Source organism: Eutrigla gurnardus, assembly GCF_963514095.1.
Source record: "Eutrigla gurnardus genome assembly, chromosome: 12".
Taxonomy (NCBI): Eukaryota; Metazoa; Chordata; class Actinopteri; order Perciformes; family Triglidae; genus Eutrigla; species Eutrigla gurnardus.
Window position 1 is genome coordinate 974,557 of NC_139926.1, and position 27,370 is coordinate 1,001,926.

At 44.5% G+C, this 27,370-nt stretch overlaps 1 protein-coding gene and 1 long non-coding RNA gene across 5 annotated transcripts; both read left to right on the top strand.

The window, feature by feature from the left end:
• Positions 1 to 316: 316 nt before the first annotated feature.
• pknox1.1 (pbx/knotted 1 homeobox 1.1) lies at positions 317 to 26,641 on the top strand. 4 transcript variants are annotated; one of them, XM_084022268.1, is made up of 8 exons: positions 317 to 524; positions 11,797 to 12,006; positions 13,053 to 13,170; positions 14,123 to 14,220; positions 14,383 to 14,511; positions 14,596 to 14,672; positions 15,432 to 15,598; positions 24,882 to 26,641. In XM_084022268.1, exons 2-8 carry the CDS (start codon positions 11,797 to 11,799, stop codon positions 25,061 to 25,063), a joined length of 981 nt encoding a protein of 326 aa, XP_083878394.1. In that variant the 5' UTR covers positions 317 to 524; the 3' UTR covers positions 25,064 to 26,641. The 4 variants fall into 4 exon arrangements, with proteins under 4 accessions (XP_083878394.1, XP_083878395.1, XP_083878392.1 ...); XM_084022269.1 differs by having other exon boundaries at positions 11,797 to 11,997; XM_084022266.1 differs by having other exon boundaries at positions 318 to 524; positions 13,053 to 13,203.
• On the top strand, positions 15,609 to 22,164 carry LOC311021629. Its single transcript, XR_014598031.1, has 3 exons — positions 15,609 to 17,496; positions 17,680 to 18,671; positions 20,408 to 22,164. It is a non-coding gene; the product is annotated as an uncharacterized lncRNA (long non-coding RNA).
• Positions 26,642 to 27,370: the final 729 nt, after the last annotated feature.

The window sequence follows — 27,370 nt, forward strand, 5'->3', positions numbered from 1 at the left end:
CAGGGGACGGTTTGGAGTACTGCTCTTCATCTCCGACATATAGCGGACCGTCACAGTGAGATAACTCTCTGTTAGAGTTCCGACTATCCGGGTCAGTGCTGGGCTCTGTGCTTCAGCCAGTTCCAAGTCGATGCCTTTCTGTTGTTTCAAGTAGGGAATTATGTTATTGCTGAAAAGTGCAGCACGGATCGAGCGTTGCACTTTTATTTCAATATTATATTGAGAACCCTTGCATCCCTAGTATCTATCCACATTAGTTTTCATATACACAAGTTTTTGTTGGAAGCCATGCTCTCTTACTGTTCTTTCAAATGATGATTTTCCATCCTTTGTGTGTGTGGCTGTTTCCCAGGCATCCTCTCTTCCCTCTCTTGGCCCTGCTCTTTGAGAAATGTGAACAGTCCACGCTGAGCTCTGATTGCATCACTTCGGCAAGCTTTGACGTGGACATTGAGAACTTTGTTCGCAGTCAGGAGAAGGAGGGCAAACCCTTCTTCAGCGAGGACCCTGAACTGGACAACTTGGTAAGATACCTATGTCAAGGGTAGAACTCTCTCTTTCGGGTCTGTTTCTGTCTTTTTTTCCCTCAAGCTTTTTGATTTAGCATTGTTTTCACTGTTACATATAATAAACTGAAAGTATTTAAACTATTTGAATAGTGAACTACATGTTTTGAGTGCATTTGGATGTAGTTGGTAGCATACGTGGTTCAAAAGGAAAAATGGAATAGAACAGCTTCTTAAAACAAGTGTTGTCTTTGGCTCCCAACAGCTTTAGTTCTGAGGTATTTGACAAAACCAAAACAGGGATATGAAGAAATACAAAATGGACGAAGCCCTTAGTCACTCACACACTCACTAAGGCTTGTCAGTGACCTTTAATCTCAACAGCAGTGTGAGATGCACTCCTGCCCACTGCTGTTGCTTCTAACCTGTTAATTAGAACCTTCTCAGCGTCATTTAGCTGCTGCAACTTTGTTTCAACTCGAGTAGTTTAGTTGTTCGAAACCTTCTGAGAACCTGTTTACGTTTCCACCGGCAGCGCTCATTTCAAGCATAGCAGACATGTCTCTTCAGAAAAAGTGTTTATTTTGGCAAATAATACAATAACAATAAAATACTAAAATCACAACATTTTTTAAAGTGTAGAACAGTGTGTGATCAATAGATCAGAGTGTTTGATGTTTAGTCATCTGCAGGTTGGACCTCCGTTCAATATTGTTGATGTTCGACAGCTCTACAAACACAAACCAGAGAACAGCGGTTTAATCACAAACGTGTCCACGACGCTGCAAAGACAGATGTTATGTTACGTTGGTAGTTGGTAACGTTTAGTGAGCCAACGGCAGTCAGAAAGTGGCATGCTAACGTTGTTGTTAGCAATATCACGCTAGCTGGTATAGCTAGCCGGTCAGCTTACATTACCCGAGGAAGCATAGCCACTAGTTGCTGCTGTTACGAACGTAATCACTAGCTTGGTAAACTAAACAGAAATGTGTCGTTGGTTTGCAACGAGGTGAAACATTTTAAAAGTGAAACTTACCGGGAACAGTAACGTTAGTAAAACTCTGCAGCAGCGTATTTTCCCCCGTCGCCTAGAGCGTTAACCCTGCCCCCAGCCCCTGATGTAGGTTTGCAAACGGTTCTAGTCCAGCAAAGAATTGGTGCCGCTCTGGAACCAGTTTTCCTGGCCGAGAGCCGGTTCTTTGTCTGTGGAAACGGGAAGAACTGGTTCGCGATTGGGCACTAGCTCCGAACCGGCCCTCAAAATGCCTCGGCGGAAAAGGGGCATAAGTGAACTCATCGAGACTGGGTTAACTTTAGATGAGGAGTTTTTTCCGATTTCCATTTCCATTTCGGTCATTTAGCAGATGCTTTTGTCCAAAGCGACTTACAATAAGTACATTTGTCAAAAGAAGGAAACAAAGAAACCACAACGTATCATTGCCGATAAAGTAAGAGCTAAAAATAGAACAAGTGTTAGGTCCTCATCTGAGTAAAGTAGTACCTTAAGAGTAGGGTTGGGCATCGTTTGGATTTTACCGATTCCGATCCCGATTCCGATCCTCTGTTTCGATTCCTGTTCTAAACGATTCTCGATTCCGATTCTTTGAGGTGCAGGTCAACAGGTCCAGTGTTGCCACAGTTACTTTGAAAAGGAGTACTCTTGACTTCCCTTAACTTAAATAATTGTTTGCATATTGTAATGGCAGTAACATCATGAATGAACATTTTATGAATATTGAACCAGCATTAGAGCAGCAAGGATTGGTTTTATGAAACTAAGGATGAGCACAGTCCTAAAGTATGCGGCGTGATGACGAAGGGAGGGGGCGGGGCCAGCAAGCAGCGAGACATTTCTCCACTAAACACTCAATAGAGACTCCGCTCGCATCTCAGCACAGACTGAGTTAGCAGGAGCTCCGTGAAATCGAGAACTCGTCTTGTTTATTCACACGCTGCGCCTTTTCACCGTCACCGGACGGGACCTGCTCGTTTAATGTGGTTGTGCCATGCTGTGACTCTAAATGTTATTTCCAGTTTGACGTTGTATTCTTGAAAGTAGACAACACTTTGTTGTTAACACAGATTGTACAACGAACCTTTATGTTGCCATCTTTTGCTGAGATGAAGTCGAAATAATGCTTGTATTTCCAGCTGGAAAATGAGTATCTCTCCCCCTCCATTGTTTACGTTTCTGCCAGTATAGCGACTACACGCGACCGTCCGTGAAGGTGTCGGCTAACATACGTCACCCCCGAGACGCACGAAGAAAGCAGATCTTTTTTTTTGCTGACAAAAATAGTAACGCACCGTGTATTTGGATAAGTAACTTTAATCTGACTACTGGTTTGGCAATAGTAGCGCGTTAGACTACTCGTTACTGATCGTTCTATCGCGGAGTCTCCGCACGCCGGGCGGAGTAATACAAACAAACTAGTGCGAGCGGAGTAAAACAAACAAACTAGTGCGGATGTTTAAGAACCGAAAAAAAAGGATCGCAATTCCAACAGCTTCTTAACACTTCCGGAACCGGAGGTTAGGAACCGGAGGTTAGGAACCGGTTCCTATTTGGAACCGGATCTCGATGCCCAACCCTACTTAAGAGCAACAGTGCTATGATCAGAGTGCTTATAGGTAAGGTTTTTTTTTTGCTGAAGTAGAGGAGCGAAGTGCTCGCTTCGGGGCATGAGGTTTGACCAGTGTTTGAAGGTAGATGGGTGCCGTTCCATTGATGGCCCTGAAGGCCAGTGCCATCGTCTTGAATTGGATGCGTGCTGCAACAGGGAGCCAGTGGAGGTCATGGAGGAGGGGGGACACATGGGAGAATTTGGGTAGATTGAAGATAAGGCGTGCTGCAGCGTTCTGGATACGCTGCAATGGTTTAATCACAGAGGCCGGGAGTCCAGCCAGGAGAGAGTTGCAGTAGTCAAGGCGGGAGATGACCAGTGCTTGGACCAGGAGTTGCGTTGCATCCTTTTGTGAGGAAGGTCCGAATCCTGCGGATATTGTAGAGGGCAAATCTGCAGGATCGGGCCACAGCAGTGATGTTGGGGTGGCAGGATAGTTGGTCATCGAGGATTACAACCAGGTTCCTCGCAGTTGAGGAAGGTAATACTGTGATGCCCTCGACAGTGACCGACAGGTCCATGCGAGGGCAGTCTTTCCCTGGGATGAAGAGGAGTTCGGTTTTATCCAGGTTAAGCTTCAGGTGATGTGCAGTTGTCCAGACAGAGATGTCAGCCAGACAGTCCGAGATGCGAGTTGCAATGTGAGTGTCAGAGGTTGGGGGGAAAAGAGAGGAACAGCTGGGTGTCATCTGCGTAGCAATGGTAGGAGAATCCATGCGATGTAATAACAGAACCTAGTGATCTGGTGTATAGTGAAAACAGAAGCGGTCCTAATACTGAGCCTTGAGGGACACCCGTGTCCAGGGAACAGGGTTTGGTCATAGAGCCATTCCATGCGACCTGAAAGGTGTCAGGTATGATATAAACCAGGTGAGAACAGAGTCAGTTATGCCAAGTTCTGCCAGAGTGGAGAGGAGGATTTGGTGGTTGACTGTGTAAAATGCAGCAGATAGGTCGAGGAGAATGAGAACGGAGGAGTGGGATGAGGCTCTGGCGTCTCGCAGGGACTCGGTCACTGTGAAGAGGGCCGTCTCAGTGGAGTGAACAGTCCTGAATCCTGATTGATTAGGGTCAAGGAGGTTGTTCTGCGAGAGATAGGATGACAGTTGGTTGTAGGCGGCACGTTCCAAGGTTTTAGAGAGGAATGATAGAAGAGATACAGGTCTGTAGCTTTGGATATCAGTAGCGTCTGGCTACGATTTCCCCACTGGCGGTGTCCTCTACCCGGATAACCGTATCCGGCGTTCCTCCTTTCATCCCGAACGAAGCCCTGGAACGAGAGCTGAAGCGGTTCGGTAAGTTTGCGAGTGGCTTTCGCACTGTTGCTTTGGGATGCAAAGATGCATGTTCAGTCTCTGCGGAGACAAGTGTTTATGTTTTTGGACATGTCAACTCGGACACTGGATGTGTCCTTCCGTGTTCGACACGAGGAGACGTTTTACATGGTGTATGCGAGTTCTGGGAGCATGAAATGTTTCGAGTGTGGTGACGAGGGCCATAAACGCACTGCATGTCCGCACAGACAGCACACAGCGGGACCCGCTGAGGCTGGCAGTGGCGGGCGGAGCCTCCGCGGCTGACGCACAGCCGAGTGTCTCGAGGGAGGAAGCAGGGAAGGAGAATGTAAATGTTGTCAGTGTAGAGAAGGAAAGTAGTTGGAATAAAGTGAATAGGGCTGTCTGAGAAAACATGTCACCGCTCTGAAACAAGGTCTTAAAGGGACCAAAAGAACAAGGAAAATGAGAAATTCCAGAATAAAATAACATAATCATACAACACTGGGTGTTTCCTCTCTGCTGTGTCTATTTGTCTGTTCTGTTTTCTCTTTTCTACTCTTCTACTGTGCAGGCCTTAAAGGTTGCCTCTTTAAATATTAACGGGGGGAGAAGTGAGCAGAAAAGAGACTTAGTGTCAGAGGTTCTTAAACAGAAAAAGTTAGATGTCATTTTTTTTTTTACAGGAAACGCACAGTGATAGCCTGAATGAGACAGACTGGGGAATATGGAGGGGGGGGAGGGGGGGGGGGACTCAGCCATGGCTCTAATCTCAATGCTGGAGCTGTTTTATTCTCTCCCTCACTAAATGTGAATATTTTATCCAGAACAGAGATCATAGCAGGAAGAGTTCTGATGGTCAAGGCAGAAATAGAAAGTTTTACCTTTACTTTTATTAATATGTATGCACCCAATTATGGTCCTGAACGTTTGTCTGTGTTTAAGTTATTAAAAGACAGCTTAGATAGCTGTGATTAGGGGGAGTGTTTTATAATAGGGGGGGATTGGAACTGTTGCACTGACGTCACTTCAGACAGGACAGGAGCTCCATCCTCAGTCGTCCTCCTTTCTGTCTCAGATTCTAAAGGAGGCTAGTTTAGTTGAACTTGTGCAGCTGTCAAAATCCTCCCTGTTGGTTTTACAGACCATCATTTGATTTGAGTAGATTTGGTTTTATCTCCTACTGGGAAACCCAGGTCCTTCTGGCATTTTAGCATTAAACTTTTATATGTCTTTAATTTCTGTGAAAACTTCCAATTGTTTTGGGCTAATTGGAGATCCAAGAAAGAGTCTTTTCCCTCCTTGAGTCAGTGGTGGGAGGTTGGAAAGGGTCAAATTAGGGTGTTCTGTCAGCAGTACACGTCCTACTCCACTGCAAACATTAGAGGGGCTTTGGAGCAGTTAGAGTCAGAAATCAGAGAGCTAGAGAGTATGTCTGCTGAAAATACTGAACAGTTACTCCTCAAAAGGCAGCAGCTGAACTTGTTTCTTCAAGAGAAAGCTAAAGGAGTTCTGGTCCGAGCATGGTTCACTACTATAAGGGACATAGATGCACCAACCTCCTCCTTCTTTAATCTGGAGAGGTCTATGGGCCAAAGGAAGCAGATGGAAAAGAACAAGACAGCGGAGATTGGAAATGCCACGTACACGTCATTCGACGAAGGAGTGCGTTATTGTCTACTGCCGCATTTTGCGGAAAGGGAGGCCGGTCAACATGTTAATTGGACATGTCGAGGTGGAGCATGGACACGCACAGTGTTTGAAGGCCCACATTACAGCATGAGAGATCATGAATAGGAATTGTATAGTAGCCTATTCCTAATATTATTAAAAATGAATAGCCTAAGTAAAAATATAAGTAGGCTAGGCTAAGATCACATAAACAGTTTTCCATTTGCAATCTATAGGCTAGTGATCTGTATGATCTTTTTATTCTTGAGGAATTTATGCTGCCACAAAGCAAGCATTTGCTGCGCTTGGGCATCAGTGTGAAGATTGGCTGGAGAAAACGGTTGCTCCGGGTGCTGATGGTGCTGCAGTTAACCTAGGCCATAAGGGGGTGTCATTATTTAAAAGGAGAGCGATTAAAAAGGTGACTGTTTGGCGTTAAAGGTGACGCGATGAAAAATGTGGGTGCACCTAAATTTTGTGCTGGTGCACCTAAAAAAAAAAAAAAAAAAAAAAAGTTAGCCGCACCAGTGCGACAAATGCAAAAAGTTTGTCTGGAGCCCTGTCTTCGAGGTCTTCCACAGCTGGGTCCAGGAGAATGGGACACCCTGAGCTCTGACATCTCTTTGGAGGAGCTGACCGCTGCAGTGACACAAGTGGCTTCAGGAAAGCCTCCAGGCATGGACGGCGTACCGGCAGACTTTTTCAAACATTTTTGAAGTTTTCTTGGACATGACCTGCTGGACGTTTTTAAGGAGTCTTTTGAGAGAGGAACACTTCCAGCATCCTGTAAGCGTGCTGTGATCTCTCTGTTACCAAAGAAAGGGGATCTTACCCTGTTAAGGAACTGACGACCTGTAGCTCTCTTATGTACGGATTATAAGATTTTGTCAAAAGTTTTAGCTAACAGATTGAAGGTTAACGGAGCGTACCCACCAAACGCGATGAACGCGATTGAAACGCGCGACAAATGAAATCGCGTCGCGCTAGACGCTCCAGTTTTGACGCCGGTCCAATATGCCAAAAAACGCCTCATCGCGTCATCGCGTCGAGCTCGCCCAAACAACAACATTTCTTCCGCCATTTCATTCTCTCGTCGATCATGGCTGAGATAACCACCATCGCTGCACTGTATCTACTCTGGAGAAGTTCCCAGCTTCGTCTGCGGGCTAGGCGCCGACGTCGGTTCTGGGTGCATGCTACCCTACGGAGGCGGCGTGAGCTCGGCGAGTTCCACCGTCTCCTGCAGGAGCTGCGCCTGGACGACGGCCGGTTCCAGCGGTACTTCAGGCTGACTGTTGCCCAGTTTGAAGACCTGCTAACCAGGGTACAGGACCGGGAGGTTTAGCTGCTGCTCTGCCCAGAACTGGTGCTTCATAGCCGGCCATAAGCCCCAGTGATAAACAATCGCAAAAAAAAAGATCTCTGTGTGTGAAAGAGCTGGGATTGATATGTATGTATGTGTGTGTGTGTGTGTGCGCGCGCGTGCGTGCGCCCCCCAACTTTGATTATGGGCAATATATAATATAATATAATATATAAATATTGTGGCAAAAAGCGAGGGAACACCAGGACGTCCGTACGTCAGCACGTCGGTGACGATCTCAACGCTGATAGGCTGTCGCGGCGCGTCTTCACGCGAATTCGCCGCAAAAGTTCAATTATTTCAACTCGAGCGATGGCGCGATGGCGCGATGAAGCGATTTTTCGCGTCCATCGCGTCCATCGCGCTATCGCGTCCATCGCGTCGCCCGGCGCGATGAAGCGTCTAATCGCGTCTTTGCATTGACTTTACATGTAATCTTGTCGCGCGATGAAGTTTCATCGCGTTTGGTGGGTACGCCCCGTTATATGGAATTATTTATTGGTACTGATCAGTTGTATTGTGTCACTGGTAAATCAATACAGGACTATTTGTTTTTAATGAGAGACATTTTTGAAGTTTGCAAACTTTAAAACAATGTGGGTATTATTTCTATCGACCAGGAGAAGGCGTTCGATCGTGTGGATCACTCTTTTCTTTTTGCCACACTGCAGGCTTTTGGTGTTGGGGAGCACTTTTTGTCCTGGGTGAAGTTGTTGTACAGTGATGCATGTTGTGTTGTAAAGGTTGGGGAAGGGTTGAGCAGACCTGTATTGTACAGTATGGCCGTAGAGCCGCTTTTGTGTAGGCTTAGGATCCGACTGAGAGGCCTGGTTTTGCCTGAACTGGTTCACAGCCCCCATTGGTTATATGCTGATGATATAAATATCCTTGTCCAGGGTCAGGAAGACATCCAAGAGTTAAAAGACGGTCTTGATTTATATGAGAAAGCTGCTTCAGCCAGGGTTAACTGGGAGAAGAGTGAGGCTGTTTGGGTTAGTCAGTGGAGGGCAGGGAACATACCTTCCTTGAAACCTTAGGTGGGGAAAAAGAGTCCTAAAGGTCCTAGGAGTGTATCTGGGAAGTAAAGAAATAGAGGCGCAGAACTGGGAGGGAGTGCTGGGGTAGGTGCAAGCCAAGTTGTCTAAATGGAAATGGTTGCTACCCCAGCTGTCCTACAGGGGAAGAGCTCTGATTGTTAATAACCTGGTTGCCTCATCCCTGTGGCACAGGCTACAAGTGCTAACTCCCCCGCAAGGCCTTTTGAAACAACTGCAGAGGCTCCTAATAGAGTTTTTATGGTTGGGTCATCACTGGGTGCGAGTGTCGGTCCTGTACCTTCCTGTGGCAGAGGGGGGGGCAAGACCTCATAGACATCGCCTCCAGGACTGCTGTGTTTAGACTGCAGACAGATCAGCGGCTGCTGTATAGCAGTTCTCTCTGCTGGTCTGCTGTGGCCCGGTTGCTGCTCTGGAGGGCCGGGCAGCTCAGCGACGATAAATAACTTTTCCTGATGAAGTCCCCTTTGTGCAGTCTTACTGGTCTTAAACCGTTTTACAGCTCTGTCATCGATGCCTGGAGGACTCTGAGGTTACTCAACCTGTTTTGAAGAACCTCTGTTCGATACTGATTTCCTGTCTGATACCGTCTTCTTTTCAACCACCCTAAAAACAGCTTTCATTGAGACGGGAGTAGTGAAGCTGGGCCATCTTGCGAAGATATCAATTGAAAGTCTGGCTGAAGTGACAGGCATACGGTCAACCAGAGTGCTGCAGAACCTGCTGAATGGAGTGTGGCAATCTCTGTCGGCACCACTTCAGACTTTGCACAGAGCTGAAGTTTGGCTGACCATTTGAGTCGAGGACATGAGTATGTCTCTCCCCCGCCCCCCCTTGAGTGTGAGACCTGAGGTGGGGGAATGGAGAGAGGACAGGCCTTGTTTTAACCTTATTAACTCCAGCGCTGGGAACATTCCGCTCCTGTACAAGTAAACAGCTCTACTCCAGCTGTGTGAAGGTACTGAGCTTTTCTCTTCTTGCAGGAGTCAGAGAGTCAAAGTGGACCGCAGTGTTTCCCCTACCATTGTACAGGCCGCCAGGCCAAGGAGACCTGCCGCCAGGCCAAAAAAAAAAATCAATATACCAAAAATAAGCCACCTATCAATTCATTCATAAATCAATAATCATTTACATTAGGAGCGCCTCCGCGCAGCACAGTAGACTTGCTCCGCAAGACGCGCGGCCGCAACAATCCACGGCGCGCGCTCCCGCTACGTTCTTCTTCGTGTACTTTACGCGCTTGATGTTGTTCTGATGCCGTTCCGCCTCGTTAAACCACCACCATGTCGCTTTCTACTTTGGAAACACAGAAAGTTTACATTGTATTTTGATAAGCTGTTGCACTCTTCAGACTCGTGGTGTGAGCGGGACCGGACCGGTACCAGACCCGGACCGGTACCAGACCCGGAACCGGACCGGTGCATTTATAAGAAAAATGCCGCTGTGTGTCGCCGTCCAAAATCCGCTTTCCTCGCACTGCCTGCTCGCACAGATCCGCTCGTGCGCACATTCGCTGATGCAGGTCGAGTGTTGTCGAGAAATAAATGCAGAGACGGCGCTCCTTAAAAACAACATCAAGCCATGCGTGTGAAGTATTAGGACGTGATGACATATGTACAACCGGCTAACGGGCCAAAGCCCGTTTGTGCTGGAGCCGAGGCACGCTACTGATCGCGCCCTTAGGCAGCCTAATAAAATAAGGATTGTTTTTGATAAGCTGTGGAACTCTGAGTTAACCTATTTCTACCTGAATTTCTATGAACTATTAGGCTGTTGAGTAAACCTATAACTTATATTTTACTTGATAAAATAAGACAATATATGCACTCATATGTCGTTGTAGTGTTTTACAGTATCTGTAGCTATTAATGTGAAGCTCCTCATTTTCCAGACATATTTTTCCGGCCCATAATTTTGCATCATTTCCATCAACCGGCACCTTAATAAGTCACTCTCTCCTTGTGATCTTGAATACACTCTGGTTGAACAAAAATGTTGAATGCAAATATAATAATTGCAGAATTGCAGACTGCTTGCTGTGCCACCTGACTTAATCCAACTGCACCAATACACCATCCCACACGTCTCGTCTGTTTAGGTTTTTTTCGCTGGGTACCACCGGGCCTGAAAAAAATTCTAGGGGAAACACTGGACCGAGTTTTAAGGCTCAGGCTTTTCCCCTAATGGTAGTTGGCGGGTCCTGTATAAGCCTCCCGTCGAGAAACGGATGGCTGACATCCAGTGGAGGATTATACATGGAGCGATAGCTACGAACAGACACAGAGCTCACTTTGACCCACGCACTGGGGAGGGTTGTCCTTTCTGCTCACTAACAGAGACCTTAGACCACCTTGTGGTGTCCTGTCCCCGATTGGTAGTTTTTAAAATGCTGCAGGAGTGAGTTGGGGGTTTGGGAGAGTTTTCTCTGTTCCCCCCTTTGTCTTTGGACCAAAATACACACCCAAGAAAAGGTAAACTTTGGTTTTAATCAATTTTATTTTTCAAGTGCCAAACTAGCCATCTGGAAAAGCCGAAAAAACAAATTGCTTGAAAAAGGCTGGACAGACCCAGTACACTGTCTGAGGGTTTAGTGGCGGGCCGCCTGAGGGTAGACCACACGTATTTCAGACTAACCCAAAACCTGGATGGTTTTAAAGCTGTCTGGGCTGTTAAGCAGGTCTTGTGCTCACTGGGGGAGGATGGCCCTTTGGTTTTACATTTTTAGAATGATGGTTGTTTTATAGTGTTTTGTGAGATTTCTTAGAATGGTGGTTAAATAAAGTTACTTGAAAGTCAAAAGTCTTCTTCATCTCCCAAAGTACCTTCCTATCTGTCTCCCCCACCACTACTGCCACGGCCAGTATTTGGCGGTGAAACTGAGCCCTTCTTGACAATTTGGCGCATGTGAATAATCTGCCTCTGCTGATCCCAGTAATGCAGCAGATCTACACTTTATTTGAGGCGCGTTAATACATTTATCAGCGATGACAACACAAACAGCTCTGTAATCTGCCGTTGTTAACGTTGTCTTACTCTTCATGGCTGTATATAACAACCAAAATGATAATGATAATATACATTTTGGGGAGCTGACCTTTTACAGAGAGGTATGAAAATGAGACAAGTCAAACATGGGGACAAAACCAGAAGCACATGCAAGGAGACAGACGTTAACGTTAAGTGTCTCAATCCTCAATATGAGACCCTTACACGGACAGCCGAATGGCCAAACTCTCAGCTTGAGAAAGTCCGTTTCCCTTTTGTACACTGCTACAAACCTTTTGTTCTACTTCGGACTTCTAGATGGTGAAAGCCATCCAGGTGCTGCGGATCCACCTGCTGGAGCTGGAGAAGGTGAGTGACCTGTGTAAGGACTTCTGCAGCCGCTACATCGCCTGCCTCAAGACTAAGATGAACAGTGAGACTCTGCTGAGTGGAGATCCGGGGAGCCCGTACTCCCCAATACAAGGCCAGGTCCAGGGCTTTTCCCCCACCAAGACTCCGGTATGGACTGTAGGTGGACCGCACACATCAGCACTAAACACAATGTAGTAGGGCTGTAACGATATACGTATCGAAGTTGAAATCGCGACACTCAGATCCACGAACCTGTCTCGCGCCACGAGAAGGCAGAATCGCGACGCAACTTCCGGTCCAGATCAGCACTATGAGCTGTAAGTAACACCACATTAACACTGCAGCGGTCGTTCGCTAATTCTCCGCCGTTGTTCGTTCACACGGAGCGAAGCACCGCTGGAGTAAAGACGAACCGCTGTGTAATTCCCAGAAAGCAGCGCAAAGAGACGTCCCGGTACACGTCATGATGACGACGTGTGTGCGTTTTCAAGGGGTTTCCCTGGAGTCTCCCTGTCACTCAAAACCCGACGGAGGCTAAAGTTCACTGAAGTCTCGGTCCGGGCTGACCGTCGCGGAGATTTTTTTTCATCATAAACACTCGGTGAGTTAAAGTTTTTTTTGCCGGTGACAGACGCTGTTTATCGGGCAGAAATGTGAGCAGGAGTCGGTAGGACGGGCGGGAGGAAGGACGCTTCTCCACGTACAGGGAGGAAGGACGCTTCTCCACGTACAGCTGCGGTATTTGTTTCCCCGTTGCCAAAGACAGTTACAGTTACTACGTTACCTTAGTTTGGTTCTGCAACGTTGCTTTGTGGGACATTTCTCTGTAGTAAGTTGAGTGAGGGACCTGTGCAGTTAACAGACCATCAGATAGACACGCCCTCCACGCCAAATCTGCATCTTACATAAATCAAATGTTTAATTTAAAAAAATAAATAATATAGAAATTTGTATCGAACCGTGGGTCAAAAATCGTGATACAAACTGAATCGTGAGTTTGGTCTATCGTTACAGCCCTACAATGTAGTTAGATCTGTTAGTTACTTTGAAGTAAAAGTCTCATACTTGTCACTGACAATGATATTTTGGATTTGTTAAGGCATTATAGCCAATTTTGTTAGCCAGCTACACAGTATTATTAAAAAATGAGCCATCAACAAGGAGAACACACAAGTGACAAGTGCCTATTCTGTGTTCTGCAGACCCCCAGCTCTATCTCTGGGACCATCAGTCCCCAGGGTCAGATTGTGGTTCCAGCCTCAGCCCTGCAGCAAGGGAACGTTACCGTGACAGCTGTCAACCCCACCCAGGTGGTTGCAGGTATGTCACCATGGCATACAACCCCTCCCTCAGGTACTGTACTGTTCTGATTGTGGCTTAGGTATCGTCATTTACCAGTGGGACAATTTGATATAGGGGTGTCCCTGACTAAGAACTTATATAGGCAAATTTGATTGGTCAAGTCTTACCTATCGTCTTCCTTATCAGGAAGTCCCCACCAGGGGGCGATTCCTCTCTGATTGTATAGAATCAGAGTCTATGAGAAAAAGGTCCCACTTCTCTCTTGATGTATTATCTCAGTAAACATTGTAAACATGAGTTTATGGTCTCAATATCTAGTTTCAAGTCTTCTTCAATCCAGCATGATGTTCATTTAGAACATTATGGTCAACTTATAGTCCAACAGACCAGAAAGCAGGGTAAAATCATGAAAGGTAATTGTCTTGGTCACCTATAAATGCCTTATTCAGCATCTTTACCTTCTTGTTTTAAATTTTTTAGTCACAGTATTAATATGCTGATATTTATACCAAAATAGGCTATATATCATGGTTTATTGGGAGGAAACCAAGCTATTCTATGTAAAATTAGACATTCACTGCAACGATTTGACTCATAGATCGAATAGTTACTATTCAGGGACACCCCTACTACTTTGATCAGTGCTTTCTTCTGCCTGCACTCACGTGTGCGTGTGTGCGTGTGTGCGTGTGTGCGTGTGCGCGTGTGTGTGTGTGTGCGTGTGTGTGTGTGTGTGTGTGTGTGTGTGTGTGTGTGTGTGTGTGTGTGTGTGTGTGTGTGTGTGTGTGTGTGTGTGTGTGTGTGTGTGTGTGTGTGTGTGTGTGTGTGTGTGTGTGTGTGTGTGTGTGTGTGTGTGTGTGTGTGTGTGTGTGTGTGTGTGTGTGTGTGTGTGTGTGTGTGTGTGTGTGTGTGTGTGTGTGTGTGTGTGTGTGTGTGTGTGTGTGTGTGTGTGTGTGTGTGTGTGTTTCAGGTGGCACGGTGTACCAGCCTGTTACAGTAGTCACTCCTCAGGGCCAGGTGGTAACACAGGCTCTTTCTCCCGGGACAATACGCGTCCAAAACAATCAGGTTGTACATCTTTCTGTGACTGATGCTGGTCTATATTCATATACATTTTTAGCAATTAGAAACATTTTAAATTGTATTTCAAAAGGGAAAGTTAATTTGAGCAAAACAATGTTGTTTGTGACATAAACAGAAAGATGATAAATGACTGTCTTGTCTGCTCAGCTCCAGCTGCAGTTTCACCAAGACTTGAACCTCTTTAATCACGACGACAACTCAACCAAGAACAAACGCGGCGTTCTACCCAAACATGCCACCAATGTCATGCGCTCGTGGCTCTTCCAGCACATTGGCGTGAGTCAAATCCTTTGCCTCTGCAGCTCTTTAATCCTTAGCCAAAAAACACTGAAGCATCTTCTCCCCCGTTCTCTCCTGTAGCACCCATACCCAACAGAGGATGAAAAGAAACAGATTGCTACTCAAACAAACCTGACACTTCTGCAGGTCAACAACTGGTGAGTTTGGCCCACAAAGATACAATCCTAAACCTTTAGGAACGAAACCCCACAGTTTTTGGCTGAAGTGTGTCTAAAATGTCTCTAGAGGGTGAAATGCATCATGAGAATTTTTCTTTCAAATTTTTCAAACCAATTCCTATTTGTATGATACAGTTGATGTGCTACATAACTTATATAAAATGTGGAGAGATTGCAAAAAAAAAAAAAAAATTGATTATAGACTTTACTGCATGGATGCAGAATTGTTCAGCATCATCGATTACTTCTCCCACCTCTAATGGTTATGATAAGGTAAGTGATGTACGTGTCTATTTTAGTGACAACATGCAATTTATCTCTTGTAAACTCAATTCATGTTTGTAATGTTTATATGTAAGGCTGGGATATGTCTATGCTAGTGATTAGCATTAGGAGTTAGCTTAAGCAAGGCTTACTGGGTATCTCAGGGCTGAAGAAAGTGGTTTGGGGGTTTAGTTACTCTTTAAAATGACCCATCCAAAGCTCATGTGAGCCAGGGATGTTTTTCATGTCACTTTCTCCATGTTGTACTCCACTGTGGAAAACTGATTGGTCAGTCAGCTGATTATCTGCCCACTCACTGAAGAGTTTACCTGGTGTCTTTTCCCGGCAGTGATAGACAATTTTTGCTTCTATTTGCTGCATTTAAAGAAATGCAAAGTGTTGTAGTTTTTGTGAGTTAAACGCTTTTTTGGAGTTTTGGATAACAAATTGGACTGAGTTGCCTTGTGTTCCCAGGTTTATAAATGCACGGAGGCGGATCCTGCAGCCCATGCTGGATGCCAGCTCCTCTGAGACACCAAAAGCCAAGAAGAAGACTCCTCAAAACCGGCCACTACAGCGTTTCTGGCCTGACTCCATTGCCGCAGGGGGAGGCACCCAGCAGCAAGTTACCATGCCAGATGGTATGCAGCAGTTTCTTTGTATTCAAGTTCAATAAAAACCAAGCATGTTACAATACACTGCTCAAAAACACTTACAGGAACACTTTATCATCACACTATTACACCAAATCAGTTAAACTTCAGGGGGATTAATCTATCAATTTGGGAAGCACAAGTGATGGTGAATTGGTTTCAGCTGCTTTGGTGCAAATGAAAGTGACAACAGGAGCGATGGAGGTTCTGATGTGGAGGCCACAGAGACTTGTTCTCTCCTTCTCCTTTCTGACTCATTCTTCTCTAGTTTTGTGCTCTGCTAGTGTCCTTGTCACTACTTGTAGCATGAGGTGGTGTCTGCACCCCAATCAGGTTCACAGGTAGTCCGGGATGGACGTGCGGTTTGCTGTATCTCCCAGCACAGTCTCAAGAGCCTGAAGGAGATACCAGGAGACCAGCTAGTATATGAGGAGAGCTGGACAGGACTGTATAAGGGCATCAACACAGCAGCAGGACCGGTATCGGCTCCTTTATGGAGGAGGACCAGGAGGAGCACTTCCAGAGCCCTACAGCATGACCTCCAGCAGGCTGCTGGTGTGCAACCGGATTAATTAGAGATGCCAACTTCTTGTCTGCCTCGATCTAAAACTGTAAAATACAGTATGCTTCGTTAGATGTTAAGTCATGGTAGGATGGCTGCATGAGTGATCCTCAGATCCTCAAATATAGTTACCTAAGGGGGCTATCATTGGATTTTCACACACTAACAATATCAAACTATATTTGGAGATAGTTTGCTACTTTACGTGGTATGAATCTCACATCTGGGCAGTGCACAAACTTGCAACAGTAAATCTAAAGCCAAAGAATGCCGTGGGCCAATGGAGGACACTATCAGGAAAATGCTGATCGAGTTCAAAAACAAAATCTCTGGTAAAATCAGTTGTTACAGAGAGGAATTCCAAAGCTTCCAAGGAGTACGAAGGAGGAAGGAAGACATTATTGGTCTACGGAGAGAAATAAGCCATCTAAAATCCACAGCATCCACCGTGTGGAAGAAGCAGAACATGTATCACTTGAACTCCAACCATTACCCACCTGTTGCATTAGGAGACAAATGTTGAAGATCAAGTGGAGTATTTGGAAAGTAAATCACAGAAGTTAACATGAGAATTTTATAATAAGAAAGGGGGTGAAGCATCAGACATCTCTGATAAACTTGACATTCCATCCGATTGTCTAAACTGAATGTTTTCACCAAGGACGGGACCCTGCTATCCAAATCTGCTGCTGAGGAAAGGAAGTCCCTCCAGGGACTCTGGATCCACATGAACCAAGACCAACACAGTCCTCCGAAAATGCAGACGTTGAAAGCTATCAGAATAATGGCTAAAGGTCACTGATCTACTGATCTCATACCAGCTACAGGAAAACGTATAACTGGGGCTCTGTTGAAAAGCTAAACCTGAAAAACTAATTTGCATGAATGGAGGCCATCAATGAGTATAACTCGCCATGTCAGGTCACCATGTCCTGAACACAACAGATGGAATATTCACTACATTTCTTTTTTGGTTGTTGGTGTTTTCTGCTGCTTGCTAGTTGTTATCGCCTGGCAGGTTTTCTGTATAATAACAAACTGGTGATCTTTTCTCATTTCTCCGTCCCAGCTGGTTTTGTATTGAAACATCCTGAACACTGTCGATCAGTTGGACTCACTTTAGAACGTTTCAGTCTGCAGACCTTTTATCAGGATGAAAATGAGTACGAGTGATTGACCTTGAAAGGAAAAAAATAACAAAACACTCAAAGTGTATGAACTGACACAGCCACCTGTAATGCTGTTCACTCCTAATGCGTTACTCATTCGAGTTTGACCACGGAATGTGTTCATTCACGTTCATTCCAAATGACAGTCCAGAGATGTAGACACCAACAATGTTTCATCAATCAATCAATCAATCAGAAATTAAAGATTCTGTGCTTCCAAAAGATTTAATGGACAACTGATTGCATATGTGCCTGCTGTGCAATAAGCTGCCAGTCTGCCACAGCTCCTCCTCCTCTTCACTGCATCCATGCTTTCCACTTCCAACCGGATCCCCTAGGTCGCCTTCATAACTGCATGTTGAGACCTTGATGCCACCACGGCGAAGAACAGAGCAAAAGCTACTACAGACTGGAGGACATCTGCAGAAGGCTGTTCACTGATGGATCGGAGTCTCCTCAGAACAATGTGTCTGCTCCATTTCTTCAGTGTTGTGAGCCCAGTACCTTTTGTTATTGATTTGGACCACGAGAAGGTACTGGTGTGAAACTTAAGTTCCTCTCCCTTGATGAAAGCCAGGTACAGGAGGCCTCCTGTTCCTCTCCTAGTCCACCACTACTTCATTGGTTTCTCTGATATTGAGCTGTTTGTAAAAATAGAGAAGTTAAGTTAAGACAGTATGGGTCTCACTGAAAATGATTGACTGGCAACATACACTTAATTCATTCACTACAAATATGAGTCTGCATCGTCATAGATAAACTGCAGCTTGACTGGTGGGTGAGGTAGTAATTGGGGTTCTTTTGATTTTTAAAATTGTAATAATGGCTTCAATAGCACCAGTAATGGCGCATGCTCTGCTGCGACAACACAGTATCTGTATGTCTCATCTGATTGTCTCATCTCGTGTCTCTTGCTTGTAAACGATGGCAAAAACGACTAAATGAATCATTGTCCTGGCGATTACCGAGAAAACCTACTATCACTATGGGAATCTCCGCCATGTAAAATCAAGCCCGCAGCGGCCTTTCCCCCAGAGCTCCAACACAGGAAAAGGGGCAAACGGTGGATTCTAAAGCAGGATTAGAAGACGTCCCTTGAAACCAACTGTCCCCTCCATCATCCTGGCAAATGTCCGGTCCCTACGCAACGTGATGGATATGCTACATGCTCGATGCCTACTGAAAAGGGCCTTCAGAGACATCTCCATAATTGCCCTGATACCTGGCTGGTTGGGTCCGTCTCTGACAACGAGGTAACCTTGGACAGCTTCACCATCGTCAGGTCGGACAGAACGGCTCAATCAGGGAAGATGCGGGGAGGGTGCGCAGTGTTTCCCCCAGAAAATGTGTTAGTTAAGGTGGTGGGAGGGGGCGTCGCCCGGGACAGACGGATGGACAGGGAAGGGGGTGGGTGGGTGTAAGGAACAGTGTAACTCGGCCCGTCGCCATCGCGTCGCCGCCTCATTGCTGCCACCACAGCCTGGGGGGCAATAGACTACAGTCTCTGATTACTACATTGAACACATATTTATTAAAAAACAACCAAATAACAATATCTATAAATAAGTTCCACCCACTGCCTCAGTGTTTCGAGGAGGAGGAGTTGCTGGTGGTGGTGGTGGTGGTGGCGGTGGGGGGGAGGAGGCAATGCAGAGGGTGAAGTAGGCCGGCTGCGTCGCATAAAGAAGCCTGCAATTTTTTGTTGTTTTTCGCTCCATTTGGCTGTGCACATTGCGAGAGAAAATCGCATCCAAACGTCAAAAGCAAGCTAGGCTATAATACAACTACGTGTAAACCTTAAACGCAATTAGCCTTGATCAAGGCTGGATTAAGAATTCAGAGGCCCTTGGGCCAGACTCTTAGGCTACGTTCACACCGCAGTTACAAGTGACCTGAATCTGATTTTTTCGCTCATATGTGACCCATATCTGATTTGCTTTTGACAATGTGAACAGCACAAGTCGCATTGAATCTGACATTTTCTAATCAGATTCAGGCCACATTTAAATGTGGTACTGAATCGGATACGTATCGGATTTTTTTGAATGCGACCGCAGTCTGAACAGCCAGGTCGCATTTAATGCGACTTTGACGTCATTCTGACCCGCGCTGCACTGTTTTGTAAATGAATGACAAATAAAGTTGATTGAAAAGCGGGCGGGAGCCAAAACAAACATGGAGGACAGCAGCGAAGCAAATTTGCCGGCTGCCGCCACACACTGTTTTTAGCATGAAGCCATACAGTCCCACGTTACCGGTTGCCGTTGCCATGTTCGCTTCCGTAAACACCGCTGTGGCGTGATGTCATCAATGATCAACTGCGCATGCGGGTCACTTCAGGAGCGTGAGCTGTTCACACAGCAATCCGTAGACAGGCCGCATTTAAAGAGGTAATGTGAACAGCCAAACAAAAAATCGGATTTGAGCCATAAATCGGAATTGTGCATTAAGACCTGCGGTGTGAACGTAGCCTTAGAGGCCCACGCACGCATTCACGCGCACGCACACACACTTGATTGTCAGGGTCAGCTATCCAAATTCCATATGAACGTCTTTCTGAAAATAGTTTTTCCCCCAGATGAGGGATGTTGATCGAATGATGATAGATGGCACAATGACATACCACCAGATGCCGCTGTTCGGACGCATCGCACGATTCAGAGGCATTCGGACTCATAGGCCCGTTTTAAAAAGTTTATTTTATTTTTATTATTATTATTTTAATATGTTCTGCAGAGAAGGGAGACTAGTGTCGGACACGGTTTGGCATGAAAGGGAGAAAACATGACAGAAACACGGCAAATATCGCTAGTCTATAGTTACTTTACGTTACTTTGTCGTTAAGGCGGCCGCCTTATTTGTAATGCACTTTATATTTCAGCAATCTCAAAGTGCTACAGAGTAAAATTGGCAAAAATTTTAAAATAAAGTAGTTAAAAACAAGGGGGACCTAAATAAGGCGAGAATTAGAGAAAAGCTTTTTTAAAAAAGATATGTTTAAGTGTTTTGTTTAAAAACATCTGTAGACTGTGGGGCTCTATGATGGTCAGGGAGGGTGTTCCACAGTCTCGGGGCTACAGAGCAAAAAGCCCGGTCACCCATGCTGTTGAGTTTGGTTCTGGGGGTTTGGAGAGTGTGTGTTGTTGCAGAACGGAGGGTGCGTGAGGAGGTTTGGGGGTGTAGGAGTTCCTGTAGGTAAAGGGGTGCGTGACCATAGATGCACTGGTGGGTGAGTAGGGAGACCTTATATTCAATTCTGAAAGGGACGGGGAGCCAGTGGAGGGATTTCAGGGTGGGGGTGATGTGATTTGCGCACCCTCATCAGGATCCTGGCAGTGCTGTTCTGGATGTTTTGCAGTCTCTGAATGCAATTGCCAGGGATCCCGATGAGGAGCGCATTGCAGTAGTCCAGCCAATGGTGTACTAATATCAAAATCCATCAAAAGATGCACTAATTCCAGCGTGGTACTGTGATAGGATGCCACTTGTGCAACAAGTCCAGTCATGAAATTTCCTCACTCCTAAATTTTCCACAGTCAACTGTATTATAATAAAGTGGAAGTAATTGGGAACGACAGCAACTCAGCCAAGAAGTGGTAGACCACATAAAATGACGGAGTGGGGTCAGCGGATGCTGAGGCACGTAGTGCACAGAGGTTGCAAAATTTCTGCAGAGTCAATCACTACAGACCTCCAAACTTTATGTGGCCTTAAGATTAGCTCAAGAACAATGCATACAGAGCTTCATGGAATGGGTTTCCATGGCGATCAGCTGCATCCAAGCCATACATCAACAAGTGCAATGCAAAGCATTGGATGCAGTGGTGTAAAGCATGCTGCCACTGGACTCTAGAGCAGGACTCAAAGGATAATATTTTGACGGGACGGGATCCCACCAAGGGTGCTCAAGACCCGTGCCACAGAACTCTCTCCAATAATCCATCCTCTCTTCTGTGAAATCTACCATCAATGTAAAATTCCCACCCCCTGGAAAACAGCTATAATAATTCCAGTACCCCCAAAAACCTGACCCAAAGAACCCAATGACTACCGCCCTGACATCCATCCTGATGATGTGCCTGGGATACCTGCTGCTACACACAATCCTGCCACACGTCCATCAACATCTAACCTGACTCTCGCCAGATGAATTTCGTTCCGCCTAGCTCCACTCATCCATCTGGGATCGCTCCATTGGAGAGGTGTTTCAGAAGGCTGGGCCTTATCAAAAATCCTTGCATATGATTGGATAAGACACTTGTCCGTCATCTTTATTGACGTACTACTTCCACCACTCACATCGAAGCCAACCCGTGACGCTGATGAGAGCGACGCAGGGAAAATCAAAACAGGACAGCCGACATCTTGAATATAGCAGCAGTACAATCGGCAACTCAACAACACGGATGAAATAGCAGCATCAATGTTGACGCTTGCTTCCTCGATGCAAGCCGCCATTGTTGTCTGAATCAAAACAGTCTCACAGTCGCTTCTCCGCTACGTCACATCTATGAAACTCCTGCCCTGCATCCTGATTGGCTCATCCATAAAATCTGGTGCCGAAATCACTCCCAACGGAAGCGATCCCAGATGGGTGTGAGTGGAGCTAGGCGGAACGAAATTCATCTGGCGAGAGTCAGGTTAATCAACATCAGGATCCCCTCCAATTTGCCTAAAAGGCCAAGAGAGGGTTGTGTCCTAAGTCCCTTCCTATACACCCTATACTCAAACGACTGCACCACCCACTCACCTAACACCATATTCCTCAATTATGCAGATGACACAGCTATTCTTGACCTCCTCACAGATACGCACTTAACCCAAGAATAGAAGGCGGGTCTCTTTCATCTGGGATAAGGGGTTCATTTGTGATTTTCAGGAAATTAATGGCCAGCAGTCTTAATATTAATTGTTTTCCATTGCTGAGCATAATACTAAGTTATTTCCACTATTTTCATGCTTTATCGTCACTAAATTCTCCCTGATCTACATTCCAGACTTCTGGAAAAAATGTTGAAGACTAAAATGAAGAATAAAATTCATATGATGGAGCTTCATAGTCAAAAGTTTTATTTCATTAAAAGAAAGAACAAATATGTATCTTTATCTGGTATAAATCCCATTAGGATCATCAAGTGCCCACATGGTCATTTGGGGGTCCAAATATGGGGTTCCAAAAGAGTCTCTACCCAGGAGGGTTTTTGGACCCCCATAAATCCCCCACCAGTGGTACCATACCATTCAAATTAATTTTTGCAAGAGCAAAGTTCACAAATATAAGAAATAATCCTGTTTAGAATAAATATGATAATTAATCTTGGTGCTAGGGGCACCCAAAAAGTGAAAAATCACACATGCCGTCAACATTTTTTAGGACTTTGGTGACCCACCTCTCACCAAACAGTAAGGAATGCCTCCATAATTGTGTAGTACAAACTACAATGAACTAACAGACCAATTTCCAGCCTTCTATCACTATTAGAACAGAAGCTATGGGCCTCCAAAAATGCCAACAAATGAAATGCGAAATTCCAATGTGTCAAAAAGGGGCGTGGCACTTGAAATTCAAATGGATGCCACAGGCAAACCGTTTGAGATATTGACCTGAAACTTCAGGTTCCTTTGTTTGGTAACATAAGGCATATTTTCACCACTTTTCAGCTAAATCTGAGAGGTACCATGTACATGGTACCCCGATATTGGCTGTTTTCACATGGAATGATCCTTAGCTCACATAATAGGTGACACAGAAAACTGTTATAAATGTTGGTCACCACATAAAACGCTGCCAACGTAGAGTTGTCAGTCTTTGACAGTAATGTTGATTTGTAATCATTTGTAATTGTGATATTATTTCTAAAGGAAAACCGCTGCCTAAAGATAAGAGCACATGGACAGTCTGACCAATCAGCCAAGACTCATCTGTTCTGATACCAAACAACTATGAGACCTCTGCACAGACGCCGTTTATTCCCTTTTTGTATACATGTTGTTGCAGCTATAACAGCTTCAACTCTTCTGGAAGGCTTTCCACAAGGTTTAGGAGTGTGTTTATGGGACTTTTTGACCATTCTTCCAGAAGTGTATTTGTGAGTTCACACATTGAAATTGGACGGGAAGGCCTGGCTCTCAGTCTCCACTCTAATTCATCCCAAAGGTGTTCTATCGGGTTGAGGTCAGGACTCTGTGTAGGCCAGTCAAGTTCATCCACACCAAGCTCTCTCATCCATGTCTTTATGGACCTTACTTTGTCCACTGGTGCACAGTCATGTTGGAACAGGAGTGTATGTTATTTTGTTATTTGTGTTGTTTTGTATGGTGTTTGAAAAATAATAAATGGGTGACAAGATGCATCTGGTTCTCATTATTTTTGCAGATTGTAAAGAGATGTAATGGTTGGATTGTTTATGCTGTGAATATAAGAGAAAGGCCTTGAACATTTTAACTTCATTCAAACAATTTAGAACAGGTTATGCAGAACATAAATGGTAAAGAAATAAACATTGCTACTGCAAAAAAAAAAAAAAATACTACACTCACTACTCTAGTTCTAGGGATGAAACCTTTATATTGTCCTTGTGAATCTGGGTAGTGAGCACTTATCTTCCAGACACAGCAACTGGGTGTCACAACTGTGAGCCTGTCCCAGTGCTGCTGTCCCGGTGCTCCATGCTGCCAGACAGTAAGTTGACTTGGTGTTTGTGTGTCAGCCAGAGGTCCAACAGCTGATGTAACTGCTCCAAGCTCAGTCCTGGGATTCTGGCCTCTAAAGTAACAGACTTGATAAGACGTTTTTATTGAACAGAGCTTTATTGTCCTCAAAGAGGCCTTTTATCCACTGTACATGTCAGGTAGACTACACAGAGAACCACTGACCAGCATATCAGCAGAAAGCCAAGGAGGTTATGCAGCTGTTTCATAGTCAGACATAACATTGCCAGCTGTTGCTTACTAGCCAGCAATAGGTTTCTGCATTGTAACTCTCTTTTTAATAACATTTCCTAATGCTAACATGCTAGCTTGACATACACTATGTGCCTAGCAGCAACATCCATGTTAGTTGTTTACGTTTATTATAATCTTAGGTGTTTTCTTACTTGTGAATGTCAGCTAGTGATGTTGTGCTCCTCGTCCGAGCGATCTTTCGTGTTGTAGTAAGGGCAGTGCTGGGGGGGGGGGGGACCTATGTGGCCTTTAATGTGCAACAAAGCCCGATTCAGCAGAAGCCTAATCCCCTCAGCCATCCCAATACTTAACAAAACTAAGTCCCACCGATAATGTATGTAACAATTTCCCCATGTACCCCAGTGCTGTATGATGTGTGTGACAAGTGGTATGCCCCCCCTCCCATGTCTGCCTAAATGAATGTATATATGGCCTATGTTGTTATCTATGTCAAATGTGTCTTAAACATCTGGTGTCAAGTTTTGTATGTTATGCTATATGCCATCCCTGCATGTCATAGGGCACGTCCACAAGCATGTAACTGTGAAAAGAAATAACTAACTTTTAATCAGTAAGGATTTCCTGTCCTCCTCAGGCACAATGGTGACGATGAACATGGAGGGTCTGCAGAGCCTGACGTCAGATGGTGCCACATTAGCGGTACAGCAGGTGATGCTGGGCGGCCACAGTGAAGACGAGTCGGGGGACAGCGTTGACGAGGACGATGACGCAGACATGGCCGGGCTGGGCCTGGACAACAGCGACTCATTGCAGTAGAAGACACACTCCTTCGCACTCTGACTCACACACAAGACATGCATAAATAGGTCCACAGGTAAAGTGTGTGCTCTCACACACTATGAATCATAGTACAGACACGCTAGATTTACATAGAGCACAAAACTACAGGACAGAACGCTCCTGCACTCTTCCAACCCTCCACCCTGCTGAACGCTGTGTGTGTGTGTTTAATCAGGAGTTTCATTTCAGAAACTGTTTTTTATTTAGTTGATGTTTGCGAGTGCACTTTTTTGTATATTTAAGCTCAAAAAGATGAAATCAAACAGAAGTTAAAAAGAAGTGTTAAAAACACTCAAAGCAAGTTTGTATGCTCTGTTAAATAATGTTGACTGATTTGATTTATTTTCTTGGCCCCGTTTCCCGTCCCTAGATGATATCTCATTTTGGATGCCAACGATTTCAAGTTGTATCTGTAAGGGTTTGTCTTCACTTTTTGCATGCTTGTGTTTTCAGTAGATGTGCACTCTTGCGACTGACTCCAAGGCTCTCACAGTGGAGCGACACAGAGAGAAAAAGGAGAGATGCTTATTTTTATATACAAATGTATGAAATTAGTGTTTTGTTTCATTTTTGTGTTCTTCTGTTTTGTAAGGAATATTTATGTACAGATTCATAATTAAAGCTAGCAACCCTGTTTTCCAGGGTTCTTTGAATTTTTCTAAAAAATTAAGTATGAATTGAATGCTGATGAAAATTGCTATTTAAATTGGTTTTAAACTTACAATACTAACAAGGCCTTACCTGTGTTCTTTTCTAAAGAATTCTTGCCAAGAAGCACAAAAAGAAAGTGTGACCCTTCTTGATATTGCTCAAAAGGACACTAAAGTGCAGAACACCTGTGTGGTTCTGTGAAGCGTCGTTAATAATTTTACTTTGTGTACTGCAACATCGCAGTCATCTTTGACTGCAGTGCTCCTATTTTTCTTTTAATTCAGATACAGCTTTCCCCATTGTGTATACCATACATCATGTCTTTTTAATCATTACAGTAATAGTGTACTTCTCAAATGCACAATCCAGAACACTATGCTAATCACACAATCACAAGGGTCTGAGTAACCACACTGGGATATTATGAAATCCATCGTCAACAAGAAGCAGTGGACTTTTTGCACGCATCAAACTTATTTATGTACACAAACAAGCTACTGTGATGACAACAAAGAGCAATTGAAAGCTGGGCTCCTTGTTGCCTTAAGACTGGGACTGCAGCCTATGTGGGTCCTCCTGCCACTACTACACATGTAGTGAAAGATTTGAAATTTCTCCATATTGATAACCTCACAAATTGGGGGTCCTCTAGTTTAAATATGTAATATTGTACTGTACAACAATTGTGTATCAATAGCTGCAGTGATCTTGTTCATATCCCTTGTGTAAAGACTTGAAATGGTTGATTGAATGCAGCCTGAGGGTACAGTGAGTCTGGGTGGGCCCTCGCAGAGTTCCTCACTTGCATCTGTCTAGCTTTTTATGAAGCATTCACATTTCTCTCGTCTGTTTTGCCTTAGAGCTTTCTATTTTGGAATAAACAATGCCTCACTCTGCTGTGAATCGTCTCTTTGCTCCGTCATCAGACTCTGCCATTCAGGTGTGATAGTTTATCTTTGTCTGTTAAATGTGCAAACATCCGAGCAGAATCCTGAGTAGTAATCAGCTGCTTCAGTTGTCTGTGCTCAGAGTTGCAGAGTTGTGATTCTCTTCTCTCTGAAAGACAATGCAGAAATGTACAATCACACAGACATGGAAACATGTAGTTAGTGATGTAATGATCCAGGTAACAACTCCAAATCTGGCTCCACCTTTTGTCTTCTTGAAATTTTTATCATTATTTTTTTTTTATAATAATGACTTCTCTTTCCAAAAAACTGTCCTTAAATTTAAAAATAAATAGAAAATAATTTAAAAATTAAATATTTAAATTAAAAACAAAAATTGTAAATAACAATTTTGCTTAAAAATCAAAATCAAAAATGTTATCAAAAATATATATTTTTTAATTATCAAAATGTATTCATCCCCGCGACCCTGAATACAGGATAAGCGGTAGAAAATGGATGGATGGAAATGTATTAATTTTTCAAAACTATTGAGTATATTTACTTAAATTAGGTGGACCATTAACTGTATTTGCAATTAACAATCAAAATTACAGAATATAATTACTTAGTAAGGGGACTCGTCAACTGTATCTGTAATAATCAATCAATTAAAATTACAGAATGGGTAATGTCTTTGCTAGCACAGGATCAATCACTTGAGTGGGGATTTATTCAGCAAAAC